This window comes from Amblyomma mixtum, chromosome 8, assembly GCF_055824585.1.
Source record: "Amblyomma mixtum isolate Tamu chromosome 8, ASM5582458v1, whole genome shotgun sequence".
In the NCBI taxonomy this organism is placed as follows: domain Eukaryota; kingdom Metazoa; phylum Arthropoda; class Arachnida; order Ixodida; family Ixodidae; genus Amblyomma; species Amblyomma mixtum.
In genome coordinates, this window is record NC_143019.1 from 66,228,910 (window position 1) to 66,244,454 (window position 15,545).

General features: G+C 51.2%; 1 protein-coding gene across 1 annotated transcript; it reads right to left on the reverse strand.

The window, feature by feature from the left end:
- Window positions 1-1,688: 1,688 nt before the first annotated feature.
- LOC149332792 (xaa-Arg dipeptidase-like) lies at window positions 1,689-9,626 on the reverse strand. The gene is made up of 6 exons (XM_089557560.1): window positions 9,398-9,626; window positions 8,360-8,505; window positions 7,493-7,501; window positions 6,302-6,451; window positions 5,123-5,264; window positions 1,689-1,978 (listed from the first exon to the last, which is right to left on the reverse strand). The coding sequence occupies exons 1-6, from the start codon at window positions 9,624-9,626 to the stop codon at window positions 1,689-1,691; spliced, it is 966 nt and encodes a 321-aa protein (XP_089413686.1).
- Window positions 9,627-15,545: the final 5,919 nt, after the last annotated feature.

Sequence of the window (15,545 nt, forward strand, 5' to 3'; positions counted from 1 at the left end):
TAAATCCCGAGCGGCGTGAAGCACTGGCGAACCATTTACCCGTACTGGGCCACGACACTTACTATACCGATGCCCATATCCTCGAGCACCAAGTAGTTACTGCAGTAGTCGGCCCTCGAAGCACCTCCACACATCTCCACACAGGAGTGCCCTCCTCAACCGACGCAGAAACTCTGGCCATAGCAGAGGCGATTACGCTTCACGACCACCTGTCCTCCACCATCACCATACGTGCAGACTCTCAGGCTGCCATACGCTCATTCGAATCTCAAAAACTCCCTCCCCATATCCTAGACACTTTGCTGCAATACCTAACAGCCCACCCTACGCTCCATGTCCGCCTTGAATGGATTCCTGGTCATCAAGGTATACCGGAGAATGAGCTTGCTCATGCTCTGGCCCGTGAAAAAATACCACCGGGCCCTCCGACTGCCTGGCCAGCCCATTATAATCCCAAGGCAGACCGCGCTACACACCGACAGGACCGCCGCGAACACCTTCGCAATTTGCGGCACATGCGACGAACCCTTCCGTCACCCTCCCATTTCCTTTGCCGTGCTGACGCCTCTCTAATTCGACAGGCACAGACTAACTCCCTTCCCTGCGAACTGTATTCCCACTATATCCTTCATAAACCTGGCAAACCCGCCTGTCTCGTGTGCGGAGAGCATCCCTCCAACATTCATACATATTGGTTATGCCCCCGCGCAACTAACTCTCCGACCATACCTTCCTCGCATACCTTGCCTCCCCCCTTTCACCTCACGTGGGCCCGATGGACCGCTCCACCAACCTCTCTGCAGCCCACCCTCTGGCCGCTCCTCGCCGCCCACATCCGACGCATCCAAGGGACACGTGGCCCTACTCTGCCACCGCCGATAAATAGCGCCCACCAAACGGGCAACTAAGAAGGCTCGGACTTGAGCTGAAAAATAAAAGTTATCTCTCTCTCTCTCTAAACATTTGACCAAAGAGAGAAAGAGGTGCCATAGTGGAGGTCTCCGGAATAATTTCGGCCAACTGGGGATCTTTAAGGTGCACTGACATCGCACAGCACACGGGCGCTTCTTGCGTTTCGCCTCCATCGAAACGCGGCCGCCGCGGTCGGGTTCGAACCCGGGTACTCTGGCTCTGTACACGGGCGTCTTACTACTGAGCCACCGCGGCGGATACACGAGAAAAGAAAAGGCGCGGCAACTGTGGCAATCTCTGTGCACCCCTTATAGTATTGTGCGATGTCAGTACACGCTAAAGAACCCCAGGTGGTCGAAATTTCCGGAGCCCTTCACTACGGCATCCTTGATAGCCTGAGTCGCTTAGGGGCGTTAAACCCCATAAACCTAACCCAAACATTAAAGAGACTCTAGTAATTACTCATTGACATCCACCCGAGCGCATCAATACGGCTACAAAGGAAAGCTATAGAGCTTTCTCTCTTTCTCTCCCACCTTCTTCCCTTTCCTTACGGCGCGGTTCAGGTGTCCGCCGAGATATGTGTGACAGATACTGCGCCATTTCCTTTCCTCAAAAACCAATTTATCAATTTACCAATTTTTATCCACCTGCGTTCCTTATGTCCACCATGAACACCGACATTTGTCGCCCTGCTTTATGCAGCAACCGCTTATATTTGGCACCCCAATCAACCACGGAAATGTTGGGAATTCATCGCCATCTGCCGAGTTGCGTTAATTAGACCGGGTTAATGAGCACAGAGCCCGGCGGAATGACCCACCTAGCTGCTTCCCGTGCTTCCTGTAGGCCCTGACGAGTGCGTCGTTGTGCGCGAACGTCTTGCAGCGGCGGCCCCTGCGAAGGGCGGCACTGCACGAGGTGGCGTGCGCGGCCGCGTACAGGCAGCGCTCGGCCCGCGCCTGCAGGGCGTCCAGCTCCAATGGGTCGGCCGTGAGCACGTGGCACACAAGGCGGCTCGCCTCGGTGATGATGTTCGGGTAGCAGCCGCACTCTTCGATCAGCGCTGCTCGCGCATACGTGCAAGAAAGTAAAGTGAGAGGTCAAACGGATATTCACTACCGTATTTCCCGGTGTATAATACGTGTTTTTTTTTTTCAAAAATCTTGCTGGTGCGTCCTATGCAAGAATGCGTCTTATACGCAAATTTTTCGTTTTTGTTTTGCAAGTTCAGAAATTACTCAGGTTCATGCTCAAACTTTTTTCAACCAAGAAATATCGCTGCCAGTAACGCGGTTGTAACACGGTTAATACCTCAATACGGGGACAGCCATGTGCCACTTTTTCAGGTGAACTTTATCATGAAACGGCGGGGATGACGACTTCCGGGATCACAAACGCGTGGCCGTTTCGGAGGCCCCAAGCAAAAGTAATGTGAAATGCTAAAATATGAAGACTTCGAAGGTTTTAAGTAGAAATACAATGTTGTTGTGGATATATGGGAGAGCTCTTTCGTTTTTTTCTTTCTTTTTTGCTAAAACCTGGGCGATTATGGCGTGAGTGTTGCCTTTTTTGATAACTAAGCGTTGCTTAAGAATTTCTCACAGGTAGGGTGCATTTCGCGATGGTCGCGCAAGCGTGTTTAATTAAGCCTCACTAGCCTAACTGGGTATACTGGGGTGCGTCTTATACATGGGTGCGTCTTATATACCAACTTTTTCAAGGAGGTGAGGCGATTCGGTTTGCAGCCTTCGGGCTGCGGCCGTGTATCTGTTTTTTCAGCCAGCGTCCGCTCCGGCGGACGCGGTTGTTGCGACGCGCGTCTCTACTCTTTTACTCTGTCCTCTTATCTTTCACCTCTCTTCTATCTGCACGTGGCAGCGGTGGTGGCTCGGCTTGAGCCAGTTGGCAGGCCCGTGCACTTTTCCTTTTCATCCTTCTCTCAGTCGCAACCAACCAGCCTGCATATATGGCGGGTGCGTCTTATACAAGGGTGCGTCTCATACACCAGAAAATACGGTACGCGCTACCAATCGGGCAGGCAGTTTGACAGCAAACCGATCACGAACCGAATTTCGTGGCATTCAGATCGAGATAAACGCTACCCACGCATGTGGGATACACAAGACAAGAAATGAAAAACGCGTCATGAATTTCCATTCTGGGCATTCCAAGATTAACGGAGGCGTCGCAGTGTCCCGCCTAAAACAGTCTGTTAAGGAATCCTGTCCGCACAAAGTAGAGAGAAGCCTCAAAATTCAAGCAGAAAAATTAGAAGCCAGCGGATACACTGGGCACTTCATTTCAGGAATAGCAAAGAGACATCTCATGGAAATCAGAACAGGGAGTCGAGCAGGAAAAAACAAGAAAATAGAAAAAAAAGAAAATTATCGTCTAGTTGTCCCGTACGTACACAATCTTTCACATCGTCTGAAAAAGGTTGGCGGAGAACACGGCATTCCTGTGGTGCTCTCGGCACCTACCAAGATGAGAGGGCCCTGGAAGATGGTAAACTCCCTTGATGACCCAAGAAAGAAGAAAAGCACGTGCGGAGTCAACAGCAATAATTAAGTAACTAAATCTGTTTTGGAGAAAAAGAAATGGCGCAGTATCTGTCTCACAGGTCTCGGTGGTCACCTGAACCACACACTAAGGGAAGGGAGGAAGGTGGAAGTGAAAAAAGAAAGAGAGGAAGAAGTGCCGTAGTGGAGGTCTCCGGAATAATTTCGACCACTTGGGGATCTTTAACATGCACTGACATCGCACAGCACACTGGCGCCTCTTGCGTTTTGGTTTGGTTTATAGTTTATGGGAGTTTAACGTCCCAAAGCGACTCAGGCTATGAGGGACGCCGTAGTGAAGGGCTCCGGATAGTTCTACCACCTGGGGTTCTCTAACATTCACTAACATCGTAGAGTACACGGGTCTCTAGAATTTCGTCTCCATCATTTTGCCTCCACCGAAACGCGGCCGCCGCGGTCGGGATCGAACCCGGGGACTCCGGCTCCGTAGACGAGCGTGCCTTAACCACTGAGCCACCGCGGCGGGCAGCAAGAATCCACATGTAGACTGCATGGAAGGTGTTATCGTCAAGATCCCACTGACATGCAAGAAAGTATATGTAGGCCAGGCATGCAAATGCTTTAATGAAAGACTTAATGAGCACAAGCGTACATGCGGCGGTTTAACGCATCCCAGCAACATGGCAGCACACATCTATAAGTCCCGACGGAAAACAAAGACGAAAAGGAAACGTATGCAAACGAGTGTTCAGCAAGGCAACCGTAATTGCAGAATCGAAACACAAAAGTTGCTAAATTAGGTGACTGCTTTCTTTAGTTCGTTTATTTTTATTAAGTCAGCTTGTTAGTATATTTCATTGCCCAGTTGTAGTCTGTTCAAATGTTTTGCTGGTTACTTTACCTGTTTTGTCAGTGGGCAGTTAGCTGACACTCGAAACCATGAGTGCTTTCAATTACGTGACATGTGTACAAAGAAAGCACTGGACAGCACTTCATACAGAACGAAAAACAAGGTTGCTACTGACCAGTGGCGCTAGCCAAACAGACTTTGAAACACGCGACTCCATTTTTGGGGGTGCCGGGCGTGTTTCAGAGTGGGGCGTTTCATTCGTCTGGCCCAGCTAGTTGGAGCAGATGGCAGTTTGTCGCTAACGCTCCGGTAGGGGTCAGCTAGACTAGCTTGTCAGGATGATGAAGAAAAAAATTCGCTGTGGCTTAGCTTGGTTAAGCCCGGTAATTGCGAAAGCAATATCCGTACCTATGCCATGGTATACAGCTGGTAGTGTAGCTGGTAGTGGTGCTTGTGGTTACACTTGTGGTGATGCATCGGCTATACAATCCAATCCAATGCAATCCAATCCAATTCAATCCACTCCAATTCAATACAATTCAATGCAATCCAATCCAATCCAATCCACTCCTATCCAATCTAATCTTATCTAATCCAATTCAATCCAGTACAATCCAATCTAATCTAATCCAATCTAATGCAATCAAGGTCAAATGAAGGTAAATGGTGGTCATCGCCGCGGCACGGCAAAGGCGTGAAAGTGCAAGTAGTATTGCTTTCGCAATAAAAGCGTTAGGCATCGAGGAGGTAGAAAGTGCCAAACGCAAAGGACGTCAATAAAATATAGCGTGCGCTAATTGGCTAAATAACTGAGACTTCAAGCAAAGAGTTCGCTTGCCTAGCACTCTAGATGTGGGCTTGATGCGCTGCCGCAGCATGGCCAGGCTCACGTAGGCTGACACGGCTGCGTCAGCTGCGTTCACGCCTTCCCAGGGACTGTCGGCGGCGTGAGACGCCCTGCCCGTATAGGTCACCGTCAGCTGCGCACCGGAAAACGCACGCCTCATGATGCTCCATGAGCGACATTGGCAAGGATCGCTGAACTCTGCAGATATGACAACGGTGTGAATCTTTTACCATTTTATTGATCCTCTATAAAAATATTCATGAATAGCATAAAAGAAAGAGAGAGGGAGCCCGGACCAAGAACGCTTTGCCAGGTTTAACGCCAACTTAAGATAAATGAATCGGAGCTGAATGCTCCGAGCCGTAGTCGTCGGCGTTGGCGTTGTCGGCGTAGCACGACGCCCGACAACCGTGCACGTAGTAGCAGAGTGAAAGCGCCGCATTCCACGGCAAGAACGGAGGAATAGACCACCGTAAGGTGACTGCCGCCTCGATGTGGCACTCCGATGGTAAAGCTGCGCTCAAATTTCGGATTACGTACCATCGTAACCGTCGGTAAATTTTTTGTATGTGTTATTTTCGGCGAGTCCATCTGTGCTTTATTAAATACAGAGGTAACTTTCGATTTTTAACCACAATTGATTCAGAGCTCGAAAAAACGCAGACCTTCCACTTTCCCTCGAGAGGATGGACACAGGGTTGGCGATCCCAGCCGCCCGCAGCCCCTTTATCAACAGCGACCAGGCCTGCTCAACAAAAGTTTCACCACTAAGTTGCAAGAATTTTCGGCCAAGAGAAGAATGTTAGAACGCCTTCAACGGCCCTCTTTGGCCCGGCTAAGGTAATCATCACGAGTGTTACACATAATACGCTAACCATCCCACCCCAGATTGAGAGTTAAAAGATTGAACTGTGTTTGTGACACCTGGGGGGGGGGGGGGGGGGGTATTTGTTGTTTCAGCCAGCGTCTTCGCTTCGGCGGACGCGGTTGTTGCGACGAGCGTCCTTTCTTTCACTCTTTCCTCTTATCTTTGAACTCTACCTCTCCTCTACCTGCACGTGGCAGCGGTGGTGGCTCGGCTGGAGCCAATCGGCAGGCCCGTGCACTTTCCTTTTCATCCTTCTCTCAGTGGCAACAACAACACCTGGCTTGCGCGACACTGCGTCTTACCTTCTGGCTGGCTGCAAAGGCGCATCTCAGGACGTCTCGTGTGCCCGGATACGCCGCCATGGCCACGTCGATGTCGTGGAAGGCGCCCTGCTCAAGCATCCATATCTTGCCCGCGTTGTCCTCTTTGGCGGGCGTGCCCAGAACCACGACCTGAATGGTTTGTCCACACTCTCAAAGGTGTCGCTTATCACAAACGTCGGGCTGCGCAAATGTCAAGCAGAAAACGTTCCCGGGTGGCGTGTGTTCAAAAACACTGATTAAGCATGAAATGCTTTTAGCTCCCGTTGTCGGCAGTGTGGTGACGTCACGCCGAGACCGAGCGGCACTGAATTCCGGGCACTGAATTCCGGGCACTGAACATCCGGGCACTGAATTCCACTCATCCGGGCACTGAATTTCACTCATCCGGGCACTGAATTCCACTCATCCGGGCACTGAATTTCACTCATCCGGGCACTGAAACGAGAACATCCGGACACCTTACGAGATTTAGCGAGGCTCATACCTGATCTGTTAGGGGCTTTGAGAAAGGGCCGCTTAGAGCAAGAGGGGAGCTCCATGGCGAGATAGACCTTGGGGCTGAAAAACTGCTTCCGCGCCATCCCCAAAGATGGCGCTGCGGTCCCGCACTCACGCATCTAAAAGACCGGCCGCTGGGCCTTCAGCTCATGACGTTTCCGCCTTTGGCAGGCAGATGTATACACGCTCGCGGAGTATTCGAGCGCGCTGCATATACATTCTTGTCAGGCCTGCGTCTCGTCGTGTCCGCGTACGCTTCTGCATCGTCCTGCATTTCAATGCCACCACCGTCACAGCTGCTCAAGCCGAGCAATGGAGCCTGATGAAAGAAGAGGTAGGAAGCGTCTTGCGGAAAGCGATCGCTTTGCGAGTGATACGCCACAGCAGAAGACTGCTCGCCCCTGCCGACAAGGCCATGATTATGCGGCCGCTCCCGAAAGCGACAAGGCCGCCACGGTTCGCGGCTGCCTACCTAAGCCCGCACTATTGCAGGCGATCGCTTCGACGCAACAAGAGTGTGGTGTGGTGTGTTGAACACTAGACCCATTTCAAGATTTTGACTAGTATCATCTACAACCAATGTGTTATGCCCGTAAACATATCAACATATCATGCTTACTCTACTCTCGGTTACGGGAAAGGCAGACATTTTTTTCGCCTCCCTCCGCTCACCTGAAATGCCTGCAGGTGTGAGGGTAAGTGCATGGTTCATCGGCTGCAAAGAATGCCGGGCAACTGCGACGCAACGTTACAATGAATTCGCTTCCCAGCAATCGCATCCTTTTGCTGCCAACAGTAAGTGAAAAACGTCTTACTAGAGCGTCGCCAAGCAGCAAGCATTCGATTTTGAAGTCAAAATTGTTTCTAGATTGCCACCGTCGCGCTACGATCGAATGCTAACGTCATTGCGCTACGTGCTACCGTTCGGCGGGAAGATGTCTCTGAAGCACCACTTCTACCCGTTACAGCACTATTGCCTCCGAGCTGTGACTGAAATCACATTGGATTCGCTCCAGTGAGATAGCGTTAGCCTCCCTATCTCACTAGAGAGTTACAGCATATCGTTACCGTGTTTACGTTACCGGTCACCGTGTTACCGGACGCCGGGATTTCCGGTTAGCGCTGCGCACGCTAGAAGACGTTTTGGCATACCGTCTCTCCCATAACAAGTTACCGTAAGGCGAAAACGAATGGCGGGGGGGGGGGGCTGTGCGACCCATGTTGCTCTTCCCTAGAATTCCGACATGGTAACTAGCGCTAAAAAGACAAGGACACAGAAAGAAGCAACAGGGCACTCGCAAGACTTGCAAATGATATTTTATTACGTGTCTCTGTTTCGTGTGCGTGTCTTTTTAGCGCTAATCACCATGTCGGAGTCCATGAAGAGCCTTAGCTTCGCGAGAAACTTTTTTCGCACAATACAAGAGGACAATATTCTTGATCGGGATTTCCACGCCTGCAGTAGTGCTTTCGCACTAAAACAAACCACACTGTGCAGCGCTTACACCAGCAGCCTTCTGTCCCCGCACCCCGACGCACCTTTCCTCGGATATCAGAGAACTTGGCCATGGCCTCCTTGACGGCGAGAGCGGCGCCGACTGAGCTCTGGGTGACCAGGTTGCGGCCACAGGCATGACCAATGTCGGGCAACGCGTCGTACTCGGCCATCAGCGCAACCGTTGGGCCTGCGGGCACAGCGGGTAGGAAATGTCTTACAGAAAGTTGTCTGCGGACTTCCATGCATGCGGCGTCATCTTTCAGCGTGTGTAAATTGCTGGGCTAGTTGGTTCATAATGTTGTCAGGGTGGAACCAGCGAAACACAGACGCAGGACAAGAAAAAGGAGGAACACACACCACCCTTTGGACTTGCAACTCAAGTCCGTCAAGTCCGTCAAGTGAAGACCGCTGGACTTGCAACTCGAGTTGCAAGTCCAGCGGTCTGGTGTGTGTTCCTCCTTTTTTGTTGTCCTGCGTCTGTGTTCCGTTGGTTCCACCCTGACAACTTTCAGCGTGTCTACGAGTCACGCCAACAGCGATGAATCCTTCAGTCCAGTAGAAGATCATTTTAGCCTACAGTTCTTCTGCAGTGGGCCCTATGTTTTGCGTGTCTGTCCTCCCTCCTCTGGACGTGTCTGTGTGTCAATAGTTAGTATCTGAAATGCACGGATTTCATATGCATGTGAATGTGTCAGTATTCTTCCTTGCGCAATTCATCTCCGAGCTAGGGGGTGAGAACCAAACTAGGCCATAATCATCGAACTAATTAGCGTCCCGCCAAGCGGCTACCTAATTTACATCAAAGGGTGTTTATTGCCTGGTTTGTTTGGTTTGTTGGGGTTTAACGTCCGAAAGCGACTTAGGCTATGAGGGATGCCGTAGTGGAGGGCTCCGGAAATTCCGACCACCTGGGGTTCTTTAACGTGCACTGACATCGCACAGTACACGGGCCTTTAGAATTTCGCCTCCATCGAAATTCGGCCGCCGCGGCTGGATCGAACCCGCGTCTTTCGGGTCAGCATTGCGAACGCAAAACGAGCCAGGCCAAGCCGGTCAACGATGAGTTTTTCATCACGCACCGTCGGCGCCTCCAGGCGCAGCGTATTCGGCCCTGAACGCCGTGGCCATGTAGTGGTGACGGTGGACCTTGAAGTCCTGGCCTTCTAGGTACTCGCACAGCCGATCATGCGCCTTCGTCTCGCGCATCGCCGTCTCCGGGTTCTCCCACAGGAACTTGCCCACGTTCCGCAGCTCGGTGGCTTTCTCTTCTAGCACGTTCCGCACAAGCGCGACAAAATCCGCAGCCATGGCTCGTTGAGGTGCAGATCCGGGCGAACGCACTGTGGCGCTTTGGGTCTGTTGCATGGAGCACTGAAAGTTGGGCGACGCGCAATTTCTCCCTTTGCATCGTCGAATATCGTTAGTAACCATGTAATTTTACTATGAAGAAACCATTTTGAATTCCCGTATATTGGTTTATTTATTTGTTCATTTATTTACTTTTACGCAACTAACAAGGCACTCCGTATTGAAGTGCTCTGGGTTAATTTAGACAACCAGAGAGCGTTACAGGCAGTCCCGAATATCAGTACAGGGTCATTGTTGCATTCCTCTCGACCAAAATATGGCCACCATGGCCGGGAACGAGCACGCAAACTTGTTGACAGCACCTTCCCTTTCTCGAGAGGCATGGGAGGCAGCCCTGCTCAACTGCTCGGGGCTGGAGTCTCAAAGGGCTCTAGTCCAACGGGCGCGAGTAGCGGCCTCGTCCAGCGGGGTCCCGGACTAACGACTCCACCTCTGTAAAGGGATAATTTTGGCCTGCAAACTCTCCTTTGGTTCATTAAGAAATTGTCACCACCACCACCTGAACTTCACAGCCATTGAACCACGGGGACGGTTTAACTGCAATTATAGAGTTTTGTGGCGCAATATTCGCACTTCACGAACGAGGAAAGTCGTACAAGATGGTTCTCCTACCTGCGATGCCATTTAACCTGCTCGAACCATTCTCGATCACGAAGACTCACACAATCAATACACTCGCAGCAGACATGCGGTGCAGTATGCTGCTTATATGGGGTGCATAGACAAACTGGCGAATGGCCTTTGAGGTAGATGATGGGATTACAAAGCGTATGATCTGCCACTGAAGGATGGTGAGTGGGAAAGAGCGCTGGCGAAAAATAAAGGATGTCATGCTTGTGACTGCCGTGACTGCACCGATAATTAAAACCAAGCTTCGAATCAAAGGCAAAAGCGATTAACAGAGATGGTGCCTGCCTCTGTCCCTGTAGTGTCTACCATGGATCTTCACCTCCTGTTGCTTTTGTCTTGCGAAATGAACTCTTTACATAAGTAATAAGTCATCCAGCTTCAAAGTTCGAGTTCTGCGGCGTCATCGTCACCATCAGCCTAATTGCGTCCACTGCAGCACGAAGTCATCTCCCACTGAGCGTCAAATAAGTTTGTCCTGCATCAGCACCTGCCAGCCATCCTACCTACGAAAATTTCGTGTTACCATTTAACACCAGGTTGCCCCTGTCAACGTTTACTTTGGCCTGGAATTCACTAGGTTATTCATATGTTACCCGCATTATACGCCATGCCCACGTACACCCCCTCCACTCAGTTTCGGCTGGGGTATTATAACAGCTACGATACTCTTGATACCATCGTCAGCATTGGTGTTCAACGTGACCCTTTCAGAATGTATTAACCAGTGCCGCAAGGACTTTGAACAGCAAATGACACTTGCCGTGGAAGACATGTCACCGTAGCTCCAGAAGGCAGAAGAGGGCGGGCCGATGAGAGCCGTAAACAAAGAATCAAAGTCCAACAGGTACTAATAGACCCCGAAAATGCCGTACGGGCCTCTAATGAAGTTACGACGAAACACTTCTATCCTCACGCATGCATTGCGCCCTGCTGGATGCGCGTATATCCTTTATATTCTTCGTCATCATCCTCGACCCGGGGTTACCTCAAGCAAGTATCAATCATGATTTTTAAATTACTTTTTAGTTGTTCCGTTTAGGCGGTGGTTCATGAACCGGTGTTATCATGAGGTACCGATACTGTAAAGGTAAGATTACTTGAAAAGAGTGCACCACATTCAAACATCTCAAAAAAAAAAAAAGTCGGCAGATTAGGCGTCGATCCATGTACTGGATTTTCACTTTGGATCGAGCTGGGCTAAGGCTACAGTTGATCTCTTCCGCGATTAGCCTGCCTCACTAAAAGCGAGCTGTGATGGGCTGAAAATATGATTGGCGGGCAATAATAATTGCCACAGGGAACGCATAATTGAGACCGAAAACCAGACGCGGCAACCTTTCAGCATAATGAAAGCTTAGAATACTGCAGCGGTGGTTTCAGCATCTGCCTCGTATGCGGGTTGTGCGGGACTCGATCCTCATTGTGGCCGACTACCAACCTCGAATGGGTACACGATTTCCCGGCCTGGCCCTCCGCTTCTTTAAGGAGAGATTATCAAAAAAAAAAATGGGTCGCTGACACCATTTTATGTAGATGAAAATTACCTTGCCTTAAGCCCGGGATATATGCGACGTTTTTTTCGACGACATTCACGCGGCAGAAAACGTCGCGGCGACGCGACGCCCGGCTGGAGATACACGGAGCGTTGAAGCGGCGGCGCGCCGCCGCGTATACCTCGACACGAAAGCAAATGTGATCAAGTGGTAAACACCACTGTGCAAGGAGGTCTGTGAGAACAGCGGCGCTTACCATTCTGTTAAAATCAGGAAAGTTTCACTTCGACACCATTTCACAAATTTTAGCACCCGCGCTTAAGTATCTATAAAGATTTGCGTGCTCGAATGCATGCCGTCGCGTACCTTTTGGACGCCGGCTCGGCCGCGGACACCATCGGCTGCGGTTTTCTTCAACACATTCGCTTCAGGGAGGGAGCGCAAGCATTCCGATCAAAGATTAATCGGCCGTGTTCTCCAAAAAAAAGCGACATTTCAAGTCTGATGAAGCGTTTATTTTCACGATAGCATTTCTGTGCCAAAAACACTGCGTAGCTCGTCGGTTATGGCGGCCATGTTGGCGGCGGCAGGCAGAGGAGCGGAAGAGCGGGCTCTCTGCGCTGCTATTGGCTCGCTTCAGCCGCCGCTTCCGGTCTCACCGGACGCCGCGCTTCAAAATCTAGCTGGTCCTGATCGGCAGCGGCAGGCGTTTTTCTCGACGCGGCGTCAAATCTGCGCCCTCGGGCAAAAATCGCCTCAAAAACGCTCCATGTACTCCGGGCTTTATGGCGCAGGTTTGCACTACCCTTGCGCCATTACAACTCATAATCCACATCGAGTCTGCTTAGGAATAAAGCGAACGAATTTGAAAGCAATCATTTCGTCGTGGAGTCTCAATCTATTGGCTCGAAATAATTCAGGCGTTTGTTAAAACTTGTCGATTATCGACCACTGTCGTCTACTTGCACGGCGATTAAGTATACAGCGATAGTACGAAGAACTGTAGACGTGAACCTATAGCTCAAGCTGTGGTGTAGATGGAGTGTGCCACTACTGCGTCATTCCGCTTTCTGCATGGTGTTTCCAGACGCGTGGGCTGTGACCAGATTTGCCACTCATTCTACTATCTTAGTGATGAATAAGCGCGTGTGTGCCCTATAAAGGATGTCAGGTTGGAATGAGTAGATGTAAGGAGTCTGCATTAAAAAAAGAGAGAGAGAGAAAACTAACTGGGGGCGACCTAATCAGTAGAACAAAATTTTTTCACCCTTTTAAAGCCTGGCTTCTTATACATTAGAATCATCCTTTTAGCATTCTTAAACACGCGTATTTCATCAACTTGTTTTATTTGTAACTGAATGACCGTGAGCCAGAGGAGCCATTATTGAAGCACATAGTTGTAAAAACTAAATTTCATACTTTTCAAGATTGTACCTATCCAACATTTATTCATAGAATAAGAGGGTGAATAGGGGCACGTAGTGAGGGGGGGGGGGAGCACCCCGCCCCCTGCTGGTGAGCACTGGCTTGCTGTTACAGTATTGCTATGGCCGAGGCTTGGAAGTCATCGGGTCATCAATGGATGGATGGATAACTTTATTAAGCGAGCGAGTTTGGACCGTGCAAGGTCTCTGGGCCACCGCACAGCCCTCACATTACGTGCATGTGTCCAGGCCACGTAGGGCCATAACACTGGCACCCCGGTTCAAACAGCGAAGTTGCGTGTCCGGGTCCTGCGACTCAAGGAGGGCCTCCCATTCCCCCCATGTACCGATGGCGGGCTGTCCCTGCGGGGGAGGATCAGCAGGGCAGCCGAAGAGGATGTGGTCCCGGGTGGCGTGCGGATGGATGGATAGATGGATGGATAGGAGCGCCCCCTTTGAAACGGGGTGGTGGCAATTGCCACCAGGCTCAGCTTTTCTTTCTTTATTTTTGTTCAACTGTGTTGCCAATTCCTATTAAGATTCGCCATCTTCTTTACCTACGGTTTCCTACACTTCTAACCTTATGCCACATCTCTGCTTTTCATCCACCAATCCTCCAATCGCTTTTTGCTAACCTACACTGCAGATTTATTTACATGACCATTGTTATCTTTAAACCCTAGGGCCTCCGGAAGAGTGACTGTGCCTGCATCGACATCCGGATGGATACCATCACATTTCAGTATGAGGTGTTCAATTGTTTCCACAGATCGACCACACACTGCACATTTGTCATCATCTTCGTTAAATTTCTTTTTGTAGCTGCGCGTTCTAAGACACCCTGACCTAACTTCAAAAAGTAGGGCACTGCCTCTTGAGTTCTCCGCAGAGAGTGCACTCTGGGGAAAGGGGGCGGAAGTAGGATAAAAGCTGAAGGGTGGGAAGAGGTCGGACCTGGAGTCTCCTCCAGAGGATTCGTTAGGAGTGGGTTAGGCGGGAGTGAAGAGTGGTATAGAGTCGACAGGCAAGGCGTGCTTGTTGAGTCAGTTCTGAGAATGAGCGCGCCCGCTCCCTTGAGAAATCCCGGCTGGGGTCACCATTTGCCCGGCAAATAAGTACAAAGAAGCAGAGCTGCACCCCACAAGAAGGCGGATGAGCGGCTCCTTCTCCGCCTGCTCACCAATACAATTCTGTGCCCGGCAGCACTAAAACATCTTGACCCTCCTTTAACGGCAGCTGCCCGTACTGTAGTGCGGTGTCTTCTGACACCTATCACATGGTGTGGGCTTGCCCCTCCAACCCGGCTATTCCCCCCATCCCCAACCCAACCCGGAGGACTGGGAGGCGACCCTGCTCGGCTGCCACGACTTACAGGCTCAACAAGCCTTAGTCGGGCGCGCCCGGGCGGAGGCCACCGCCACTGGGGTCTCATACTAGGGACCTTCACCTAGTGTTTGTAAGGATCGCTCCCTTACGGACTGATCCAAACATACCTCCTGCCCCTTCTTAATATTTTCACTACCACATAACGTCAAGTGTAGCGTGCGAACGCGCAGAAGAGGCGGAGGAAGCGGCGGTGGCACTCGCCCTCACGGATCCGACGTGCACCGTGGTTTTCTGCGACTCGCGTCAGACGGTTAGAAACTTCGCCAAAGGATGGATCTCACAGAGAGCGGCCCGAGTCCTGAGGAATCGACAAGTCCAGCAGGAGGTAGAATTCCAAACCAGAATTTAATGGTTCCCGGCGCACATGGGAGAAGTATCGAGGACGTATCGCAACCGCAACGAGAAGGGACACGCCAAGGCGCGCGAGCTCGCGAACCGCGCCGGCGACAGTCGTCCGTGGAATAGCACCAAAGACTGCTTGACCAGCTACAACGAAATTAGCAAGGCACTCTGCCTGGCCCGCCGAACCTTCCCTCCGCCAAGCGACAAGCTGGACAGGGCGCACGCGGTGACCCTCAGACAACTGCAGACGCTCACGTACACCAATCCGGAACTATACCACAGGCTTTACCCCGGTACATACCCGACAAATATATGCAAGGTCTGCAACGCCAATGTAGCCACTTTAACTCACATGCTCTGGGACTGTAACAAAAACCTTCGCGGTGCTAATTCCGGAACCCTCCCGCCGCGGTTCGCCGCTGCCTTGCGCAGCCCCAGCCTCGGGGACCAATTCTTGGCCGTCCAGCAGGCCCGCGAGGCGACGGCGAGGCAGCGCCTCGACGTCTCCACGTGGGAGACCTAAGGCCCCGTCGGCGAAATCTCTGCAGGACTATGAATAAAGTTGTTACCAACCAACCACCACC

Excerpts from the sequence above, each read along its gene's own strand:
- LOC149332792 (XM_089557560.1), bottom strand. The coding sequence starts at position 9,626 with ATGGCTGCGGATTTTGTCGCGCTTGTGCGGAACGTGCTAGAAGAGAAA. Across the intron at positions 5,265-6,301 it reads CCTTTGCAGCCAGCCAGAAG|CTGACGGTGACCTATACGGG; the intron begins GTAAGACGCAGT and ends TCCGGTGCGCAG. Across the intron at positions 1,979-5,122 it reads GCCCACATCTAGAGTGCTAG|CGCTGATCGAAGAGTGCGGC; the intron begins GCAAGCGAACTC and ends ATGCGCGAGCAG.